The 23,885-nt window shown below is 40.1% G+C and overlaps 1 protein-coding gene across 2 annotated transcripts in view; it reads left to right on the top strand.

Moving 5' to 3' along the window:
• The window catches only part of npr2 (natriuretic peptide receptor 2), a 95,728-nt gene that overhangs the window by 59,511 nt on the left and 12,332 nt on the right, over positions 1–23,885 (top strand). For both annotated transcript variants that reach the window (XM_086300166.1, XM_086300167.1), the window contains exons 12-17: positions 355–426; positions 1,163–1,322; positions 1,417–1,572; positions 8,126–8,294; positions 18,513–18,659; positions 19,345–19,468. In XM_086300166.1, the coding sequence (XP_086156292.1) occupies positions 355–426; positions 1,163–1,322; positions 1,417–1,572; positions 8,126–8,294; positions 18,513–18,659; positions 19,345–19,468 (828 nt within the window). The remainder of the gene's footprint in view (positions 1–354; positions 427–1,162; positions 1,323–1,416; positions 1,573–8,125; positions 8,295–18,512; positions 18,660–19,344; positions 19,469–23,885) is intronic.

Genomic DNA, 23,885 nt, shown 5'->3' with positions numbered 1-23,885 from the left:
TAAAACAATAATAAAATCAAAACCAGATTTAAAAAGCTCAAAAAATCCTAAAAGTCTAGAACCATAACTCAAACTTGGACTAGCTTTGGTTTACCTGTAATCTAATTTAGGCACAGATTAATTAATAACAACAATGACAAACACATGAGTGTTTCCAGACATACTTTAGCAACAATGATTGAAAAAGAAATGTCTTCGTGGAGCATTTTGTACTTTTGTCTGAAAATTATAGATTTGCATGCTTGATTGGTAGGTTCTCACCTCAAGACAGACAGAAGATTATATATAAGGCATTTCTTATGTCTGCAAAGGTTTTTGAGTTGTTCTTCCTTTTTATTCTTTCTTTATTTTAAGGACATTTTAGAGAATGAGAGCATCAACCTGGACTGGATGTTCCGCTACTCTCTGATCAATGACATCGTGAAGGTACGTCGCTGTCAGACTGGGTCAACAGGCATTGATTTAAAAAGTCACACATGTTTTTGAAAGATTGTCCCTTTTTCTTAGTGTTGAAAAAAGAGGCTTTGTGCACTTTGGAGATGCACACAGAAAATGTCTGGGTTACCATGGTTTCTCATGGGCAGTTTCTCAGAGTCTAGACGGAGAGAGGGAGAGAGAAATGTGCAGAAAAATGTATTTTTGGCACAGTGCACGAAACTGGAGTAAATATTTCCATCCTATAATGTAAAGCAGGAGAGAAACTCTGCAGAAGTTTTCCTTCCAGCTTAATCAAAACTAATCATGGACATGATTTAGAGGACTCCTTTTTAATCTGTCCCAACAAAGAGGCTTTTTGTCAGAGCGATACCGAACGACTTGCATGACGAAGCCCTTCGGCTAAATTGCTCCACGCAGATAGCATCGTTTTGCAGGAGAAGAGGCGCTGGTGAAGCTCTGAGGCATGATTGACTCACCGTTTCCACAAAGTATTGAACATGAGTACTTCAGTATCCACTGTGTCTTTCTGTTTAACAGTAATTTCACAGAAATAACCCCCACGAAAGCGCCTGTCCTTGAGAAATGTTCTCCTCAGCATATGATTGTCTGTCAGATCATATTATTTCCACATGTCTGAACATAAGATTTACTGTAAACATGGGGAAAGTAGCAGAAACAGACAGAAAACACCCTGTAATGCTTTACTTGCATTTCTCTGCACCAGGGTATGAACTATCTGCACAACAGCTACTTTGGCTGCCATGGAAATCTGAAGTCATCTAATTGCGTAGTGGACAGTCGATTCGTTTTGAAAATAACAGATTTCGGCTTGGTCAGCTTCCGCACGTCCAGTGAAAATGACGACTCGCACTCACTCTATGCAAGTAAGTTAATGCAGCAATGATTATCCAGTCACATTGTTAAGAAGAAGAACATCAACTTTCTGCTAAAAGTTTGGGTTGTTCTGTTGTTATCTAGAGAAGCTCTGGACGGCTCCTGAGCTGCTCATATACGACCGCCATCCTCCTCAGGGGACTCAGAAGGGTGATGTGTACAGTTTTGGCATAATACTGCAGGAAATAGCTCTGAGGAATGGACCTTTCTATGTGGAGGGCATGGACCTCAGCCCCAAAGGTAAACACAACAGTTTTTTTTAATGGGCCTTAAACATGTCAGCTGACCCCTGCAGAAACAAATGTCCAGTAAACTAAAACATTTGTTCTTGTAGTTTAATTCAGCTCAATGTCTTTGAAAGGTCAGAGCACCCTTTCGTGCAGCCATGTACACAAAGAACATGTGCTGACCAGATGTCAAGGCAGAAAAAAACCCACAATGTGATGTTAAATCAGTCCAAGATATGAAAAAAATTGTCGACTGTAAATGAAGATGTGATCCAGAGATCGTGCAGAAGTGGAAACTGAAGGCAACGGTCATGTGTGTTATGTCTCGAAGCAGCTTTAGCTGTGATACATCTTCCTTAAGTCAACAGTATGCAACGGCTTGATTTTCAGAGTTTACTTTATTATTGTGTCATTATTAAAATAATATGCCCAACCCTTACAGGGTAGCACCACTAACAGATAACCAGAGCCACAAGTATAAACAAATAAAGCATAATAAACAGTAAAATGTATGAAGAAACACAGTGCTACATCCAAAAGCCCATCTGTTCAATATTAATTATCGCAGCGCAGATATTGTGCTCTAATATCGTTAATTATCATTGTCGGTGTTTTTTCAGCCAAAAGGTGTTTTAGCGTCACGGTTCTAACAGATCTTTGTGCCAGACTTGGCTGGTTTAGAAGCACCTGCTTCTGAAAGCTGCCATCATCAACACCGAGACCAGAGAGAGAGAATTTGGTTAACTGGGTCGCAAACAGTGTCCAAAGATCCCTAAAACATCCCTGTTTGTCAGTGGTCTGAATGTCTGCTGTATTCAGAATGTCTCTGAATCACTTTTTAGATTTCTTAGCCACGATGTAAAACATCACAGCTTAGTGATAAGGATAGAAGTGGAAAATAACAAAACAGTCAAAGCCTATGATGCTTAAAATATAATTCCATGCAACTTTTCACTATCACCGATGGACCAGTGGGTTACTTCAATCATTTCGAACTGCATGGTAAATGGTAAATGGCCTGTATTTATATAGCGCTTTACTAGTCCCTAAGGACCCTAAAGCGCTTTACATATCCAGTCATCCACCCATTCACACACACACATTCACACACTGGTGATGGCAAGCTACATTGTAGCCACAGCCACCCTGGGGCGCACTGACAGAGGCGAGGCTGCCGGACACTGGCGCCACCGGGCCCTCTGACCACCATCAGTAGGCAACGGGTGAAGTGTCTTGCCCAAGGACACAACGACCGAGACTGTCCAAGCCGGGGCTCGAACTGGCAACCTTCCGATTACAAGGCGAACTCCCAACTCTTGAGCCACGATCGCCCCCCATGTGTAAAATCACCACTTAAATCAGTTTAAAAAATCTGGTGACTTTGTCTCAACATAAGGGTGGAAACACTTCTTCCTTTTACTTCTATCACAGCTTCATTAATGTGCACTTGAAAACAAGACAACATTAATTTTACAGAAAACAAGGCTTTGTGAAATGGTACAGTTGTCTTCCATCACACCCATTAAATGGTTGTGATTTGCTTATGTGTTCCTTGTTTCGACTGCTGATTGGCTCTTTAGGAGCAGCTGTCATTATAATTGTTCAGTCACACCAAAGCAAAAGAAATAGGATGGTGATCTCTTTGGTCATCCACCAATTGGAAGGTTGGTGGAAAACAATTTCCCAAGTATCCTTGGACAAGGCACTGAGCCACCAGACAGTCTGAGCGTGCAAGGGAGACCACTCGTGATTGGAAATTGATTGGACAGGTTACCTGATTTGAGGCGAGGCTAAACAATTGCATTTTGGTTGGACTGACTGCATTGCTCTCAACATGTTGCAATCAATCTGAATGAGTGCAACTCGTCTGCGAGGTGACTCTTTGCAGCAAGGGACTCAACTCAACTGGTTGTGTTCTGTTTACTTAAATGCAAGGTTGCCAAAACTCTATGTAATTTTGCAGTTCAGTTGTAAGCCTGCAGCAACTTTGTAATGATAACAATAATAATAATAATAATAAATTTTATTTAAAAGCGCTTTTCAAGACACCCAAGGACACTTAACAATAGAATAAAACATATTATAGAAAAATGACAAAATGAAGAACAATAAAAACAAAAAATCAGAAAATAAATAAACAAACAATAGGTTCACAATGAATATGCAGCATTGGGTTTTGAGTTGGGATTTAAACTGGGGGAGAGAACCAATGTTTCTTATGTCCGGGGGTAGAGAGTTCCACAGCTGCTTTGCTTTTTGGTCATGCTGTGGTCACCAACCACTGTTTTCCCAAACATTAAGCTGCGTAAACACTGGAAGTGAATTGCAGAGACACGAGGCCAAAGAAGGTGAAATAATATTTGATGATTTTGAGCGACTACAAGGAAAATAATTGCTGTCAATGTGAAGTGGGTGAGACTGAATGACCGGTGAGTCATGAATGCCCATGATTGACATTCGGCCTGGTAGTAAATACATTAGAGGGTTACCTAGGCAACCAGAACCTGGATTGTCCTCAAGCGAAAGGCCATCAGCTTCAAAGCGATGCGTGACGAGTGACTCGCTTCCAGTGTGGACACAACCTTCATGTCACATAATTCTAAGATAGATTTGATGAGTGATGAAGATGTCTCCTCTTTAAGTATGTCTCTGTAAACTTTGCGGGTAACTTGTTTCCGCCATAGGTCTCAATAAAATCCTAAACTTGTGTCACATGACTTAATGCTACTCCAATCAGGATGGAGGAAAACACATATTTTTTTAGAAAAAAGGTGACCCTACTTTTTAGCAGCAGCAAAGTAAAAGAAAAAAAGGAAAAAAACTCAGACTACTGACCGTGTGAAAACTTTCATACACTTGTGTGAAAATTATATATTTGTGTGCTTGATTGGAAGGCTGAGCTCCAAGACAGGCAGAAAATTATATATTTAGATGACACCATTTCAGACTGATCTTAAATCTTCATTATTATGGTTTGAAGTGAACTACTCACACGTGACCCTTTGGCTTTTCCTGCACACATACTGCATATTGTGGTTTGACCAGTTTCCCTGGTTTCCCTCTTTTGCCTGCACCTCCGCTGCTTCTGCATTAGTGACATCAGGAACAACTTCTAGAGCTACTCCAGATCAACTTTTGCGCATCCAAAGTGGATGCGTGAAACCCTCCTGGAGTGCTTCATCTGTGCGATGGCTTTCATTAACCTTTTATTCACAGTCACGCTCTACACTGATCGTACAAGTGGCTCACGCTCATCTGTAACAGGCTGTGAGCAGTGAAAGCCAGCACCTGCTCTCTAGTGTTCAGATGTGTTGGAGCCAGTTGTGAAATTGTGATTTTGTGGTTTTAAAATAACAGTGGAGTCTTCAAATTACTCTTATGGCTCTTTCGTGATGATAATACTAACAGAAAAGAGCGGATGTGGAAGAATCGTTTGGGGAAGGATGTCTCTTACAGACTTTTATAATGACATGATTTATGAATAAAAGAGGGAAAAAATATCAGCAACTATAAAGAGTCAACCAGCACTGCTGAATAAATTAATGCTATACAACAGAAATAGCACATTAGCATAAGGATAACACAATAAAAGAAGCGGTGTACTAAAAATATTAATAGAAATGTACTCTGTTTTAGCTCACTGAGTATAGCATCCTGTCTTCATGGGAATATTTTCCATTTGCCACAATAGTGAAAGCTCATATTGAACATGAACAAAGTTTTTAAAGCCTTACCTTTACTCCTGTTTTCAGAACTTTTTCATATCCCTGTGAGCCAAAAGACTTTAACCTCCAAGCATTCGCTTTCTAACACTCTTTTCCCTACTTATGGCTCTGTATCATGTCATAGGGAGAGGATATTGTGAGTAGTGAAGCCATCCTCAGCAAAGGTGTTCAAACCTGATGTTTGTGAGGGGCAGCCAATCAGAGACAAAGGATGGCTTAAAGGGAAAGCAGCTAAGGGCGTGCACTCTGACCCAGCGTAAACATAAATAAAGTTTGAATGATGTGAAGCTACTCTAGCAGGGTCCAAGAATGAAAATTCTAGAACTGGAAAGGAGGAAAATGAGTCCTTCTCATTTTCTCCTCCGGATAAATCTGAAACATTATGAGAGTCAAGTTCAGTTAAAACTGTAGAAAACTGTTATCAATATACAGTGCATTGAGCTTTAAGTAGAGTTCACATGTGGCGGAAAAAATATTACCAACACTATGAAATATACACCTTTGAACACAAAGTCATCAGTCAGGGTGTTTTTGTGGTGTGAAGCTAGCGAGGCAGTTTAGTTTAGCTTTTACAAAGTAATAAATTATTGTTTGGACAGTGCGCTGTTTTGATAAATGATGTTTCTTTGCACTGCGACCAAAGCTGAGCGTTGTTTCCAAAGATCTAGCTGCTTTATTTATTAATGAAATTAATAAATAAAGAGCACAGTGTTGGGGTCCACACAGTCCCCAGTTACCAGACTGGCAGTGTGACCAATTATTTTATTAAAAGAACATGAGAGGACCCTCCTGGGTGAGCAGCAGTGAAATGAAGTAATGTCTTTTTTGTCATGAATTCCTTCTCAATCATTTAATCATTTGAGTATATCCTATCATTGCTAACTGATGTCCTCAAAGTGACATCACATCACTTGTTGTTGTAAGCATTAATAACACATTTCTGAGATGACCTATAGACTTTCACAAGATTAGGAAGTAAGATAAATTTGAGAAATACTTCAGAGAAACTGGAAAGAGGAAGAAATATCCTGGGTCTGCCCAAAGATAACAATATCCAACACACCAGTTATGTCTCAGAGAACAGATGATGACAACCCACGTTTCTCAGAAGAGTCTACTTCTCATTATTGATGATGACTTAGATCTTACAACTTATAAAAACATTTAATACCGATTACCAAATTTGGACTCAGGGATTTTTCTGCTGATATTGTAATAAGACCTTGAGGAAAGCTTATTAAATTTCACTTGCTGCCAAAAAATGCTGCACTTTATGCTCCTTGTTGAGATGGTGTACAGTGCTATGAAAAAGTGTTTGCCTCGTTCCTGATTTCTTAGTTTCTTGGGTAATGTTGCCACCCCACTGGGTGGGCGATATGAAGGCATACGTTTATGTATGCGATAAGTCAAGAATGAGGTGACATAGGAGCTTCAAACTGACACCATAGGTGTAGCTACTTCGATGAGTTTGAATCTCAGTGACTTTGACCTCAAGTAAGTACATTTTCTGAAAATCTTGTGAATGTGATAACTTGACAACAAGGCAATGTAAGATTTTGAAATTGAGACTATTGGTGTGTCTACCAGGAGGCTGAGGGGTAGCACTGGGAGCCACCAGTAATATTTGTATGTTTCTTACATTTAAATGTTTAAGATAAAACAAACAAAATTAGACAAAGATAACCTGAGTAAATACAAAATGCAGTTTTTAAAAGATGATTTTCTTTAACAAGGGAAACATTTTTCCACTTAACTGACAACTGGTTGGTCCACCACTTGCAGCAAGAACTCCAGTCAACCGTTTGTGATAACTGACAGTCAGTCTTTCAAATTCCTGTGGAGGAATTTCGTCCCTCTCTTCTTTGCAGAATTGTTTTTATTCGGCCACACTTGGAGGTTATCTACCTTGTTTAAAGTCATGCCAAAGCATCTCAATCTGATTTAAGTCCAGACTTTGATTAGGCCACTCCGAAACCTTTATTTCTTTTTGAGCCATTCAGCAGTGGATTTGCAGCTGCGTTTCAGATCATTGTTCTGCTGCATATCCGAAGTGCTTCTGTCTCTGGCCATCAGTGCAGGGCATGAACTAATGGCTGGACATTCATCTTCAGGATTCTGTGGTAGAGAGCAGATTTCATGGTTCCATCAATTACAGCAAGTCATCCTGAAGCAACAAAGCAGCCCCAGACCGTCACACCACCACAGTCATGTCTGACACTTGGTATGATGTTCTTTGTATGAAATGCTGTGTTAGTTTCTGCATCTCCCATGGATGTGACTTTTGCCCAGTTACTTTTTTATCGTTGAATAATGAACTCAGACCTTAACTGAGGCAAGTGAGGTCTGCAGTTCTTTCGCTGTTGTTCTGGGTTCTTTAGTGACCTACTGGATGAGTCATCAGTGGCCTCTTGTAGTAATCCTGTAGTAATTTTAGTAGGCTTCTCTTGGGAAAGTTCACCACTGTTCCCAAAGAAACTGCTTTGTAACCCTGTCCAGACTGATAGATGTCATTTTGTTTCTCATCTCATCTGTTTTCTTGGATTGTGGGATGATGTGTTGCTTTTTGAGATCTTTTACTCTACTTCACTTTGTCAGTCAGGTTCTATTCAACTGATTTCTTGATTCAGCGGGTGTGGCTGAAATTGAACTCAGCTCTCTAAAAAATGTGGTTAATCACAGTTAATTGATGATCATGTGAATGTGACTAATATGCAAAAAACTATAAAATCAGGAGGCAAATATTTGTCACTGTATCTGTCTCTGTTGGTTTTCAGCTGTTCAATTGTGTCCTGACTATTATAATAACCTGCTGAGTTTCACACTTTGTCTTCTCGTCTCCAGAAATTGTTCAGAAGGTGAGGAACGGTCAGAAGCCATACTTTCGGCCAACCACAGACAATAGATACCATTCAGAGGAGCTGACCATCCTGATGGAGGGCTGCTGGGCCGAGGACCCTGCAGAGAGGCCGGACTTCAGCCACATCAAGATCTACATGGCAAAACTCAACAAGTGAGTCCCACCCTATGGCAGTCTGTTCACACCTATTTCACAGCCAGCTCAATTGCAGATACATGCCTTTGCATATTTGAAGCAGCTAAGTATGATCTAGATGTCTACTAACCTTTTTCTTTTAAGCCAAATGTAATGTGGCAGGAGTTAGGACACAAAGGCACAGGGTAGAAAAACTAAACAAGGATCCAAAACCAGGGGGATAAGAAGTATGAGGAACTGAAGAGTGAAGCACAGAGTGCACACAGGAGTGCACACAGGAGTGACTGAGGACGAGACACAGGTAGAAGAAAAAAAACAAAAACAGGTAAAGCCAACAGGACAGAACGGAATAAAAAATAAGGCAAAACAAGACACAGGAAAAAAAGACAAACAAAAAATTAAAATAAAACATGAGAAAAATCGTCTAATTAACAAGTAAAAATCACTAATGTACAAGCAATAAAATACCAAATTTATGAGAAAAGAATGGAGAAAAAAAATACATTTCCAAGAAAAAAGTTAAAAAGAAAAAAAAGGCAAATTTACAGCAAATAAAATGGTTAATTTATGAGGGAAAAATAGCAGAATTACAGCGAGAAGGGCGAATTAACAAGAAAAAACCCCTCGAAATTATGAAGAAAAAATAGTCAAATGTATGCTTCTGTAAGTTTCTGAAAACAAAAACTGTCAAATTTTTGCAAAAAAAAAAATTTCATAAAGTTTTTGGTCATTGTTTTTCTTGTACATTTTTTTTTATTTTAGTCTAGAAAATTCAAAACTTTTTCTCTGAATTTTAATTAATTTTCTTTTTTCAACAACTCCAGAACTATGACATGCAGAATAACAAAAACACAATAATAATAATTAAAAAACCTATTTCAATCAGACTGTAAAACTGTGGATAAATGTGAATTTAAGTCTTTTTAGCTGTTTTCATTTTCAAGGATATTAATGTCTGACCAGATACAGCATAGAAAACAATGCTTGCAGGGTCAGTTCATCCCCAGTGCAGAAAAACTCAAAAGTCAGATATTTGAGTGAACAAAGCCAAAGCTGTCTGCATTGCTTCATACTACAAGGGGAAAATGAGAAAATATTTTTCAGTAATTGGGAAAACTGACCTTTCACAGCATAATAAAATTACACCGAAACAGTAGGAGCTGGAAGCCCTCTTCACAAATTCAACCTTTTCTACACGTCAGTCCTGTTTATCGGAGTCAGTATAATTGGACAAATTGAATGTGACGCTGGTCGTGTCTTCCCTGGCTATCAGCGTCTTCCCTGCCAAGCCCAACAAGTGAGCTTCGTGCTGAGAGTCCCTGCCAGGAGAACTGATAGGTTTAAGAGATTCAAAAAGGCAAACAGGACAAAGAGTCATGTTCTGGAAACAGCTGAGACAATTTCAGATAAAAAGCTGTTTGTAATTCATGACACACTGCACTCGACAGGAAGTGCTTATGTATCAGTGAGAGTGTGTGTTTGTGTAAGAAAGGGGGAGGGAGTGAATCCATGTTTCTAGTATTGTTTTCGATATTCCAATGAATCATTCTCGTGCTTATTTGGGGTCTGAGTTTCATATCGAAGCAGGAAGCGTATGTTTTCTCCTGAGCAGGGCAGCTCTGTGAGATTATATTAAGTGAAGTGACACTAAAGCACATCCGATGTCATCAATCCATCACGGCCAGCTTGCACTGAGGTGGTTTCAGCCAAGTGCAATACGTCTAGGATGAAAATCTGCATATTTGACCAAAGAAGCTGCAAAAAAGCAACAATATAAGTGACAAATGAGCCTCGTCTGGATTGTGTGGGAGTGATTTGATCAGATTTGTCTGGCAGTGACTGAACGACCCACTAACTGTTCGTAATCGCTCCCTAATTGCACTGAATTCATCATGAGTTATTTTTTTTAGTATTTGAGTGACTGAGTGTGTCCATTTATTCTCGATATATGAATGAATGAAAAGGAGCCAACACCTGTTGTTGCTTAAAATGAGCACAGAGATAAAAAGGAGAAACATGAGAAAGAAGTAGATTTATTTTAACTTTGGGAAAGCGGAAGCAAATATTGGGCCCATTCACCTAAATTTAAAAGCCAGCAGATTTAAACATATTTTCTAACAGTTTTGCACCTTATTTGGTGTTTTTTGGAAACCTTTGGGAATTTTAAATGGTGTGAAATGACCCTCTTTGGCATTCAGAACTACCTTAATTCTCTATGGCACAGGTGACTCCAACTCCTCGAGGGCCGGTGTCCTGCAGGTTTTAGATGTGTCCTTGATCCAACACAGCTGATTTAAATGGATAAATTACCTCCTCAACATGTTTGGAAGTTCTTCAGAGGCCTGGTAATGAACTAATCCTTTGATTCAGGTGTGTTGACCCAGGGTGAGATCTAAAACCTGCAGGACACCGGCCCTTGAGGTCTGGAGTTTGACACCCTGCTCTATGGCAATAGATTCAACATCTCCTGTTTCACCACATCCCAAAGGTGCACTGTTGGATTAAGATCTTGTGACTGTGCAAGCCATTAAAGCACAGGAATGAGAAAAGAAAAAAGCACCATTTCTCAGGGCGAAACTGCCTTGTTGAGGTCAGAGGTCAATTGCCATCTGCAACAGTATCTCAAATAACCGCTTGTTGCTACCAAAGTTTGCAGACGAGCATCTATGAACACAGAATGTAGCAGCAGAAGACCACACTGAGTGTCACTCCTGTCAGCTAAGAACTGGAAAGGGGGCTGGTTGTGGTGTAATTGTTTAAAGATTTTTTTCCTGGCACACTTTGGGTCCTTGCTGTGAGGTGACACCACCAAACACACGGTACTCTAATGAAAATGTGGCTTGTTTAATTACATGAAACCATAAAACACTGTAGATAGAAAACCAATATTTGGGATTTGGGAGTTTTTAAACACACCGTTTACCTTCAAGAATTCACTGAATCAAATGTAAGCTTGTTCACACTGATGAATGATGTAGCCTGCCTTAATTAGTGGACATGAGTGCAGCTAATCAGGGAAAACTAGTCATTCATAATTTCCCCCCGATTTGTTATTCAATTTTTTTTAACTTGGTTATAGTGTTTTCCAACTCTTTCTGTGTGTGGCAAATGGTTAACAGAAACAAGCTTAACACGATATTTCAGTTGAATTATAGAATTAAAAATAAAAAGAAATAGGAATGGCTGGTATAAAAAAATAAAGTTACAGATGTTAGTGTCAACTTAGGCCTAACAGGCTGCTGGGCATATTAATATTTCACTAAGTCAAAAAATGTGAACAAAGCAACACTGTGAGGATAATATTTCATACAGTAAGAAAGTGTGCTGTGTTAAAGGAGTAAAAAAATCAGGATTCAGCAGATTAAACACAGCTCCTGCATGACTGCAGAGCTGTCAGGGGGTTGTAATGTTTTGCCTGCCAACTGCACTCGATCTTCCCGTCCTGTAACTTGTGGCATAAAGATCAAAGCACAGGTCATGGTTCATTGCTCTGAGAGGCAGCTCGTTGCTTTCTGCAGCTCATGGTGTGTGGTAGCTAGCGTCGCTCCGTGCAGCAGGAAAGAAACTGATTTACAGGCGAGTGCTGATTTTCACCTGTGGCTACCCCTTTGACAGATGTGTACTTAACATAGACTTTACGGTTATCGTTTTTACTTTCTTTAATTCACTTTGTGATATTGAGTGAAGGTGGGAAGGTTTACTGCTCGATAGGGGGACTGCTGCCCTGTAATCAATAGCCAAAGTAATCATTTTCACGGCCTTTCATTCGCTTTAACAGAGGGCGTCAGTCGCAGCATGCAGTGGGCGTGCAGTTGAATTCTCTTTATGGAAAAGAAAAATCCTTAAGCTCTCCTTTCCTTTGTCTGGGTTTTTCTTCAACATCAGTAACTGCTGGCAGAGGAAAACTTGGAGAAAACACAAAGGTATGGCAGTTAATTTTCCAAAACGGACAAAATTGGGACCTAATTGTCTTACAAGCTCAACAGTTTCACCTCTCTATTTCTTCAGTGGAAATATGTGGAACAGTTCTCGATTAGGTATCACTGCAGTCTTGCTCACTTTGCCGAATTTTAAGATAATTTCAAACAGGTTTTTCTATTTCTGGCTTTGTGTGATGTCAGAAAGACGTGGTATCCTTCAAAGGTCCTCCCAGGTACTCTGCAATCACAGAAGCTCCACCTACATGCTGTTAATGAGGGGCATCCAATTAGAAGAAAGTTGATTTAAAGATGACATTAGCTGCACTACTGCCCAGCATAAGATAAATAAGGAGTCGAAGAATAAAAATATAGAGCCATAAATAAGTGTGGATTATGGAATGAGTATGGAATCTGTATGCTCTAAAAACAGCTGTTTAGGGTCTGATTCCACAAACTTCTGTATGGCTGTTGTGTGTTTTTCCTCTCAGTTTGACCTTTCCTCCGTTAGCAGTGTAATTCAGCACAAGATGGGCCCAGTGATGTATAGCTTTCCATTTGAAGTAGCCTGGAGTAGACGGGTCTGTATGACTGATAGCCATAGAAGCACTCAGTGATGCGCTTGACAGCTGAAAGCTAATTCCCTCCTCACGTGTATGACGCCCTTCACCTCTGAGGCTCGTACGCTAATGCACTGTTTGCTGGTTATTTTCATTAGGTAAATGTATGTTGTTGACATGACGTGATGGATGAGCTGGTATATTTAGTCTGTGTGTGTGTTAGGGGGAGAGCCGAAGGGTGTAGTAAAAACAGGGGCGTTCAGCAGTAAATTGTTCGTTTTATCCCACTTTTCACTCTGCTGTTCATTGATTCCCGATACCGTGCACGTCGAGTCTCTCGCTGTTTCCCACCAGGTCTGTGTCTTTTGTTGACACTGCCCACACACACACAAACCCTAATGTAGCCACACATTTTCAGCCAAAATGTTACTTCCTGAAGAATGTTTAGCTTCTTTGCAAACAAAAAAGCACTCAGAGACAATGTGCTAGAGCCAAGATTGTGCAACTATTGACATTTGTTTTAAGAAAAGAAATGCTTGTTGTATTTAATCTCCATGTGCATTTAAAAAACATGGTGATACCAAACATAAGATCCAGGAAGTTCATGAGACAAAAGGAATCCACAAGGAGCATAAGGACCGAAAAGTAAACATACAGAGCACAAACAGACAAACCAGACCTCAGGAATACGGTGGTTCTGACACTGATGCTGGAGCCGATTGCGCCAGATGCTGAATGGCAAGTTTCAAGCCTTGTTTATGGTTATCACATGCACTGAATCTGTCATCATCACAGCTCTCTCACTATTTATACCAGTGCTTAAGGAGGAGTCACTGCAATCTCCTCCTGAATGACAGGAATAGAAGAAGTAAAACAGGAAGCAAAGTGACGTGACATTTACTTCCGCTTTGAACTTTTATGGTTACGACTCGGCTCAAAAGCTGCAACATAAAGTGGAGACGGATACGAGACTTTTAGAAACATTGCTTCCACTTTAAACCACTCGAGAATCTCAGCTTAAAATGACAGCCCAGAGAGCCCAGAGAGAATAAAGGCGAGAAGTGGCATCTCCACCAAGCCAACCTCAGGCACCCCTTTATCCAATCAGGTGTAGGCAATGGTCAGTTAAGGCTCTGTAACACCCAGAAACTGTATTTGCTGAAAGGCTGGCGCTACACTGGAACAGTTCTGCTGCGATTTGTTTTTGCTGTATATTTGAAAAGGTCACAAAGAAAGGGAAACGTTTATATATCAAACATGCCAGACCTCTAAATTATTAAAATTTTAGTTTTTACAACAAGAACAGGATATTTAATCAAAAAATCATATAGAAATAGTTGGGGAGGTCATGTGTAGAAAATCTCAAAGGAGGGAACTCAGAGAGGAGAAGACACAGGCAGTGGATATGGATATTTTGCGGTGGTCTCGAGGGACATTTTGGCCTGGTGTTAGTTTCAGCAGCAGGATCGAGCTGACAAATCTCCAGATCCATGCATCAGGTGTGACTCTTTGACTAGACTGTCTGCTCTTACCACAGCGTCCTTACACTCTCCAGAGACGCACACAGATGGAGCCTGCCTCTCTCTATCTCAGTAAGGCACGTAGTATGTAACTGCTTATCTGCATGAAATGGAAGACAATTCCCCAGCGTCACTGGACAGTCAAAGGAAAGGTGGAGGTCTGAAAAAGGAATTTCAAAAAATGACAAGCAGGAAGCAGACACATCTCTCATCCTTTGTATAAAAGATGCAGGCTAAATGTTTTATCATTACCAGCAAGTTTGTGAGGGAGCACCTGTAGCTGCTGCGCAGAGCTCATCAAGGCTAGACTACCAGATGGCAGATACCTTAATAACTGAGGGCTTTGTTTAAAAAAAAGAAGCTAAGTTACAGCCTTAAATGCATCCATAAAGCTTTGCACAAATGTGAAATTTCAGTTCCAAGAATGTCGATATAACTCTGATATTTAAAAATAAGATCTATTGTTAATAACACAAAATCAGAATCAGAGAAACATTTTAACATTTCAATGCATTTGCATGTGGATGGAGACTCTGTACATCTGTCTTAACTCTTATTGTCAGTTTCATTCATTTACAAAATAGAGCGGTTTGATCCTGAGATGACACAAGTCCCTTTGGGGTTGAATCAGAAAGGGCATCTGGCATAAAAACTCAAATGTGTAGCTACCCGTGCTAACTACTCTGTGTGAATAACGGAGCAGCTGAAAGTCGTGTTCTCCGTAAATTAGAGACAAACACAGTTTACTGATAGTGCTTTTAAAATTTTCAATAGGAGACAAGACATTATTAGATGTCTTGTATTAAACGTTGGACCTATAATATCATTAAAGTGAATTATTGTAATCATGTAGAGAAAATCTGAGATAGTGACAGCCTCAAATTACAGGCTTATTTATACATATACACAAATATAGAATATTTATACACAAGTGGAAACAGCCGGGCCAAAATAAGACACAGGTGTAGACAGTTAAAACAATGAAGTGGGGGAGGAAATAAAGTATAAAGTAGAGGAGATGGTTCTTGTTTTATTTTGGTAGTCAGCTAATGCGGTGACAAAAAACCCTTATCAGCTTTCAAAGAAAACAAGGACAGCATTCAAACACAAATCAAAGGCAAAGGAAGAATAAAACTCATCAGTACCAAAGACAAGCCCATAATAATCCAGCCTCAAAATAAAGAAATCAGGACCCAAACACAGGGAAACTAAGACCAACCCATTACAAACCTATAAAACAAACAAACCCAGTGGTTCTCGGTCAGGAAAAAATAGAGAAAATGAGTTTTCTAATGCTGTAATGATATTCCACCAACTCTGTTTCCGCTAATGATATAAAATAAAAAATAAATGAAAAAAGATTAAAGACAAACATGTGGTGTATGGGGCACAGGCACTTTATGGAGCTTCAGAATTAGTGCATGCCAGAAAAAGTTAAGTGGCCTGTGATGGAGTCCAGGAATGATTGTGAAGACAAAGGCAGGAAGTTAAGGTGCAGGTGATACAAAAAGAAAAGCTTCTACCAAACTAAGAAGGGAGCACTAAAATCAAAACAGGAACTAAAACTTGATAATGTCACAAGAACTCAGGATCTTGGGGTTTCCATGTGATCGAGCGCTACTTGCCAGAAAAGACTACACCATCAAATGTAAATGACTGCAGATGGAAACAGACGTCTTCATACTAAGGTGAAATTTAATTTTGCTCCCTGCTCGTGCCAAACATTTGATATATTCATTTTTAAAAAAAAATTAAAAACCTTGTACCAAACTGAATTGTCCCTTCTCTTCTCAGCTTCCAGCATTACTGTTAGTTTTGGATGAATGGTGGGAAAAATATGGATGTTTGTGATGCGCGCTGCAGTAAACAGTGGTTGGCCTGTGTGATTGCATTCAGTGCATTGATACTCATCAGTCTTTCATGTCTCCCTCTGATGTTTTGTACTTTAAACTTAAACATGTGGGTGTGTGTAGGATCCTTGACCCAGCAGACACGTGGCAGGATGCCAGACATTGATGCTTTTAGCCGCCATGGTGGTGTGGCTGACTCACCTTCTTGCTCCGTCGGAGTAAATGCGTGTACCAGCATGCTTGTGTGTATGTGTGTGTGCGTAAGCATATGAATGTAAAAATCTCAAGAGAAAAAAAGAAAAAAAAAACCACACATTATACAATACATGATTTTTATAATTATAAAATAAATGTGAAGGGCCATGATTGCAGCGGTAACAAGGAAATGGAGACCTGCCGTTAAACCTTTAGAAGGGAACAACAGCTATATGTGTGCTGTATGCTGAAAATAACATATAAAATAATGACTGCTGCAGTGCTTTTATTGTGTCTTACCTGTTTAACAGTGGTGGTCATGTTTGAGGAGGGAGAGCTGCTCAAATACTCCAAATAAGACCTCTGAATTATAGTTTTTGTGTTGTTTACATTTAGTGCCATTTAATCTGTGAAGTCTCAGCATAAACAGTGTGAAACTGCTAAACATAGTTCAGTAATTCCTTCAGTAAAACAAGACCCCAGTAATATGTTTATATGCTAGTGCTAAAAATGTTTCTGCCCTCTATTTCTATTAATTTTTACATTATAGGCTTTGATTTTCTTGTATTTTCCACTTGTATTCACTGCACTGTGGTGTAAGCTTAACCTCTGATTGAAAAGTCCAAAAGAAAAAAAAACAAAGTCTAGAAAATAGAGCACTAGGGACATGTTCAGGTGGCCAGCCCCTCAGGTCCGACTCCAGGGTGAAGCACTGGTATCTCATCAGATCCAGGCGAGGTTTCTGAATTCCATGCTGCAGTCATTGTAGAGGTCTGGCTCCTCACTTAGGACCAGATTACCTTGGAAACCCTACCAGAAGGAGCTGGCCTGCCATGGAAACCCATGCCATGAAGCTCCTGGCTCACACTTTTTGTGCTGATGTTAATGCCAGAACAGATTTGGATCTCTGCAGTCACTGTTTTAGCAGAGAATTGTTTACTTGTATTTACTCTGCCACCCCAACGGTTATTCCCTTGAGACCTTACCCTAGATTTTACCCCCCTGAGACTTTGTGGTTGAGTTGTTATGGCTGCTAAACACAGTTGATTGTGGGATATCGTCGAAGGAAGAAATTCCAAGAGCTGACTTTTTGCAGAGTTGGCGTGCTATTATAGTACTACACTCAGTGAGCTGTATGAAACAACTAGTTCATTCATACATGTTTGTAAAGACAGACTTCGATGCTAGGAGCTTGATTTGATACAGCTGCAGCAACTAGAGTAAAAACTCATAAATACAAAGATTAAGGAGTGTCCCCCAACACTGTTTTCCATATAGTGTAACTCCTGAGATCAGAGCATGCAAACCCCTCCACCGCATTAAATGTGGATTAATTCTTCAGCAGAAGATCTAGGTTGTAGCTACATTAAACCACACACCCAACAAGGTAATTGCACACGCAATACGCATAATGCACCAGCACAATCATAAACGCCACCAACGACGTCAGCCACTTGCGTAGGTTATGTCACAGGCTCTTCAAAGAGACACCGCAGGTCTAAATCAGGCTGAAGGTTGTGACTCATTGGCAGGGTTGCAAGCGGACAACAACAGCTGAAACTGTCTTCCTCTTCAGTTGCTTCTTCCCTTCTCTGAAGGCATCAACACAAGAAGGGACCAGCAGCGAAGTGGCAGCCACAGGGCGTAGATTGCCAGTGACAAAAAGCAATGATGGGTGAAAAAAATGCTTGTGATGCAAAGTCCATGTTGACTGAAGTGATTGAAGCAATTACCAGTGAGAGTGATTGGTACTCTTAATTGACAAATGAGGAGGTGGTAAATACATTAGAGGTTTCCCTAGACAACCTCTGGCTGAAATATCCACTACTAACCAGTCATTAGCTACAAAACAAGATGCATGATGAAGGAATCGCTTTGTAAGTAGACTGGGCTTAGGAGACATAGTCATTGAAAGATATCAGATGAGGTGGTTTGGACATCTGACGCCTCATAGGTGAGGTGTTTTGCACATGTCCAGCTGGAAGGAGATGTTGCGGCTCACCCAGGACATCCTCAAGAGATTTTGTCTCTGGGTTATCCTGGGAATACCTCCATGTTCCACTAGAAGAGCTGGAAATGGGGACAGGGGCAAGGGACTGCTTACCCAGAACCAAACGAGCATTGGGAAATAAATGGATGGCCCTATATTAAATGTTATGTTCATGTTATGTGTGTTTGTTTGTGTGCTCAACAGAGAGGGCAGCACCAGTATTCTGAACAACCTGCTGTCCAGGATGGAGCAGTACGCCAACAACCTGGAGAACCTGGTGGAGGAGCGAACACAGGCTTACCTTGAGGAGAAACGGAAAGCTGAAAACCTCCTCTATCAAATTTTACCACAGTAAGAAAGAAGAAAAAAATAACAGCGTTCACTTTTTAGCCTCACAGCCAAAAGCTTAAAACTCCCAGTGAACTCGAACACAGCAAATTGGGTGTCTCAATCACACTTTGTCATTTGTGTTAAATCCCTGTATTAATTAAAGACTCCGAATTCCTCCCAGTGCTGCATTTTATTAACGGATACACATTTCCCCGCGGTGCCATCTCACTGTAGATGAAAGGGAACACAGAGAACTGACAGGCGAACCGCTCATTAAAGTGAGCCGGCAGATCAGACGTGATAGCGAGTTTAGGCATTTGGATAACACCACAGGAACAAATCCCATCTTTCTCACCCACTTATCTGCTTTTTCTTGGCCCCCTCCATCAAAGCCAGACTGTCAGAGAAAGGCCTGAGAGGAAGGACACATTTCATTTCTCACCACACGTATGAATTGAGTAAACTTCTTTTTTTGGCTTTGGTATCATTCGATTAACAGGAAATTAGCGTTAGCAGAATTAGCAAAAATAAACTGACATCTGGTTATAATTGAGCCTCCGGGGCGTTGATGTAATTGTGATTCAAAGAAACATATCTTTGATTATATTTTAATTCAAAAACTTAACATAATTAAAATATATACATCTTGTTTCCTTCCTCCTTTCTGATTCTTGCTTTCTCTTTCTCTCTGTCATTGTTTATGCAGCTCTGTAGCAGAACAGCTGAAAAGAGGGGAGACCGTGCAGGCAGAGGCATTCGACAGCGTCACGATTTACTTCAGCGACATCGTGGGCTTCACATCCATGTCTGCAGAGAGCACGCCGCTACAGGTACACGCCGATCAATGCCTCATCGCAAACCTCAGTTTTGTCTGCTTCTGACAGCATTTAAGTGTTAACTTTTCTGACTTTCAAGCTAATCTTAAAGCTTTTAAGAAATCAGTGGTCGTGATCGCAGTTGCAGTGAATTCTCCCTTCTCTACTCATGCATGAAAAGTGCTCACCGGGTCTCCATCTACAGTGTGTCTCATAGTGCGTGTTCCCACACATAGGCCGCGACTGAAAATAGTACAGTTGTTAGATGGTAGAGTACGTTGACTCAGAGTTGAGTCACGTTATGCCACCACATATCTCCCTCTCACTTTAATACCAAAGTGGTTTCTAGACTTCATCTGGAAGATATGTCTGCTAATGGATAATATCACACTGTCAGGTGAACTGGAATCACCCTGAGAAAAAACCAAAATGTGTTTCTCTTCCAGTGTGCTGAAGAAAAGGTTATGTTATTTGACAAAGCTAAAAAAGAAAGAATAAAAAAGGCCTTGTAGACCTTTTTTCCAAAGCAGACATCTTGACTTTTCACATGGAAAGCAGAGAAAGCACAGATGTTTTAATTGTGGCCGCATCCCCTTTACAGGATCTCATAGATGATGGATTTACCCCTGCTGTGTTAGCGCATCATCCTAGAGACTGGTTGGCAACCTACTGGCAACCACCAGTCACTAGGGAAAAATGATTATTCCCCAACTAGTTGGAAAGTGGTATACCAGTTGGGGAAGATGTATACAGTCCTGAATGGAAAAACATTCTGTGATTGCTTTGGTCAATAGTAGATTGCTAAGCAATAGTAAAGTTGGGCATTTCAACATGAGACTCTATGGGAATTCAATTTTTGGGGGGAGCCAGCCCCAAGTGGCCACTAGAGGAACTCCAGATACACATTCCTTTCCCCTTTGCTTGATACCCAAAGGAAAAACTGTTCCCTGTTACACAATAAATACTTATAACTGCTTACAAACACCTAATTTCTATATAAAGAAAAAATGCATTGCTTAGAAGACAACAAGGGTTAAAGAAGAAGTAGTTTCAGATATTACATCTATATTACTGCTAATGAAAAAATGTACTTCGGAGGTAAAGGAACTTTTTTCTTTCCCCAGCCCTGGTTAAGCTCTGGAGCCAATCCTGTCAGGTCACACACACACAATGCCAAAATCCCCCTGTCAATCAAACTCTTCACCTCATCCTGACCTGTAATTATAGCGGCTCTGTGTGCACCCAAACAGCCATTTTCAGAATGCTGTAGATTATTCCTGAGGCTCATCATTCACCCAAAGTGCTTTTTTTGGACATGTGATGGATGTCACCTGCACCCAGAGTCAGCCAGTGCGGATTCTGCAGTAAAATGAAGGAGTCAGCTGTCTTGCCTACCACAAGATTTTCTCTATAATGAAGCTATATATGGTATAAATATACTGTATGCAGCTGAAAGGTGTGTGGATTACAGGTATATGTGTCGGGCCACAGAAATCATTAATCTGGTGTTTAAGTGGCAGCTGTTTGTTTTCCTACAGTGTAAATGCCACAGAGAAGCAGTAATTTAAATCATGTAATCAATCAATACTTTATTTATATAGTACATTTAAAGACCAGAGGTACACCAAAGTGCTTCTCAATAGTAAAATATGAAATAGAATCAATTACATATGGATACGATAGTAGAGTACAAACACATTTCCAGACAAAACAAAGCACTAATTAACCCGGGAGTACTATGTTAAAAGAAATATTTCACTCCTAGTGTTGAAAGTTGTAATTATCAGAGCTTTGATCAGCAGCACAGCAAAGAGCAACACTGTGATGAGTGGGTCATTGTTTTGTTTCTGATGCTCCACTAGCACACTCAGTGACATATGTACACATAAATCAAAGGGTGTTTTCAGGTTTTTCCACAATATTTCACACATTGCGCTTGTACTTCCACGACGACAGCAAAGTCGGTATGCAGTCAGATATTAGTATCATGGTTTCTGTAACACTCAGCTTCACTTTACTACAAGGAAGGTCTTTTTAGATGTTGTAACTTCTGTCTTCTCCACAGCTGGCTAAAGGTCCAACAGCATGAGCAAGAGTAGCCCAGAGACAACTTGTTTGTGACACTGCTCCCTGGTGACAGCAGACAGTGTTGGGATTAAATAATTTGCAGTGCCTGATCAACAGATACGACACATATATGACACATACATAGAATGAGGATCTTGGTTATTTGGGAGGAGCTCAGTGTGGAGCCACTACTCCTTCACATAGAGGACAGTTGAAATGGCGTGAGCATCTGACGAGGGCCCTGAGCCCCTCCTAGGTGAGGGATTTTAGTAAGGCTATACTTGGGTAAAGCTAGGACACAAGCCAGCTGAGAGATTATGCTTTGGGAATGTCTTGGGAACACCTGAAGGATATGGTTGGACAGAAGGAGATTCAGACATCTCTGTTTACTGGCAGTTCGTTGTTATCACTTTTGTGAATGGAGGTTTGTATTAAAAATGAGTCACAACTGCTGGCAAGCGCCATGCTCTGGTGTTGTTGTGCACCGGGTTACAGTTTGTGAGAGGGTCAGTGCAGGAGCTCAGATTCCCAAATGGCAGAGAAAGTGACGTTCTGTAGAAATGTCCTTATTTCCTGGATGCTGGTTTGGCTTACAGGTCCAGGAGGCAGCCATATGCTGCAAAGCTAAATGTGACGCTGACCTGAAGCCGGTCACTGCGTGACTTCCCCCAATCTCTCTCTGTCCCCATTTCATCTCCTCTTCGCTGCACTAATCTCATCTAATAAAGGCAGCAACCCCATCTCCCCAAAAAAAAAAAAGAATAAAAAATTATTTGTTACTTGTGTTAATATTAGTTCTGCAGTGTTTCTAATCACAGGCTACAGACAGCTTTGCAGACTGTCGTCCACATGTTGTAGCTGTTTGCCTTCACCAGGGGGCAGTATCACAAACAACCTCTCCTGGCGATTCTTGCTGCTGCTGCTGCTGTTGTTGTTGTTGTTGTTGTTGTTGTTGTTGTTGTTGTTGTTGTTGTTGTTTTCACTGCAGATCATCATCATCATTGTATGGAGGGCCACAAGTGCCAAAGTGAATTAAACTAATACATAATTAAATAATAAATTAAATGTCATGAATTAATTACAATTGGGAATAATAATTACATGTATAAATCACTATAAACTCATTTGTTTTAAAACGTTTAATAAATTTCCAATTTTAATCATTTATTTACACATTTTATTCACTATTTATTGATGAATTTCGTTGATTTATTTTGACACCCCTGGCCCTCCATACATTTGTGCTTCTCAAGGTGCTTTTTTAAAAATCTTTGCGATTTTTTTCTCTTCGTGGTAACTTCCACTGTCGCTCCCTTCTCAGTTCTCTTTAGCTTATCAACCAATTAGCATCTGACCTACACTCATCCAGTGTCGAGCTATGTGCTGCTGATTTTTGGAAACTGCACACAAGCACGTTTTCAAATCTCCCTGTGTAGACCTACACAGTGGACACAAGCGCTGTGACATAAATTCACCATTAGACTGCGGCTACCATGGCCCGGAGCTTTATAAGATAATTTTAAAAAAATATTTAAATATAAAATCTGTATAAAATATGTTTTGTTTTTTTTTATAGAGAGCACATCTTCATATTATCAGGTTTTACCATTAGATAGAAAATATAGCTGTAATTTACATGATGTCGGTTATACTAGTCATTTCATTTCATGTGTCTTTGAATGAAGCAACTGCATGAGCTTTCCTTTCATAAAGGGTTTGTTTAATGCATCCTCTGCTAAAGGAGGTAATAAACAAAGCACTGAAGCACCTTTTCTTAATATTTAGAGAATTCAATGAGCTCTTAATCCAGCTGCCACGCAGATGCTTCCTGGCCACTTCCCAAGCAAAACCTAATACTTAGAAAACTCAAGAACTTGACAACAAATAGGTCGGAAATTATATCCTGGTTCATCACAGTTCACTCAGGACCAAATGTCCCTGCTTCAAATGGGTTTTTTTTTTTTTTTTAGGTTCAGAAAACAGCTGTAAAAAAAAAAAAAAAAAAAGGAATAAAAAACCGAACATCTAATATGAAGCCCAAATAATAATAATGGCCTCTGAATAAACAGCCAGCCGGTGACATTACCGCTACATTTCGACTATTACGAGCCAATTCAATTTCCTAAATTTAAGACAGATTGTGCGTTTGTAATATTCCATCTGTGGATTTGATTTATCGTCTCGTATTTGTGTTTTTCAGTAAGCCTCAAAGCCTGGAAATCGTCCAGGGACAGAAATAATGCGAGCAGCTCTGAGGTTTTTACAGACGCGCTCGTCTCCCAGTCTGTCAGCCTTTCAACAAAAGAAAACAGGGCGCCCAGTGCTGGATTTACAGCGTGCACTTCTACATTTTTCATTAACTCAT

The sequence above is a fragment of the Aulonocara sp. 'chitande type north' Nkhata Bay genome, linkage group LG7 (assembly GCF_057382095.1).
Source record: "Aulonocara sp. 'chitande type north' Nkhata Bay isolate Kocher_YH1m ecotype deep benthic linkage group LG7, A_spYH_male_GT1.1, whole genome shotgun sequence".
Lineage (NCBI taxonomy): Eukaryota > Metazoa > Chordata > Actinopteri > Cichliformes > Cichlidae > Aulonocara > Aulonocara sp. 'chitande type north' Nkhata Bay.
This window is presented reverse-complemented; position numbering and strand designations above follow the sequence as displayed.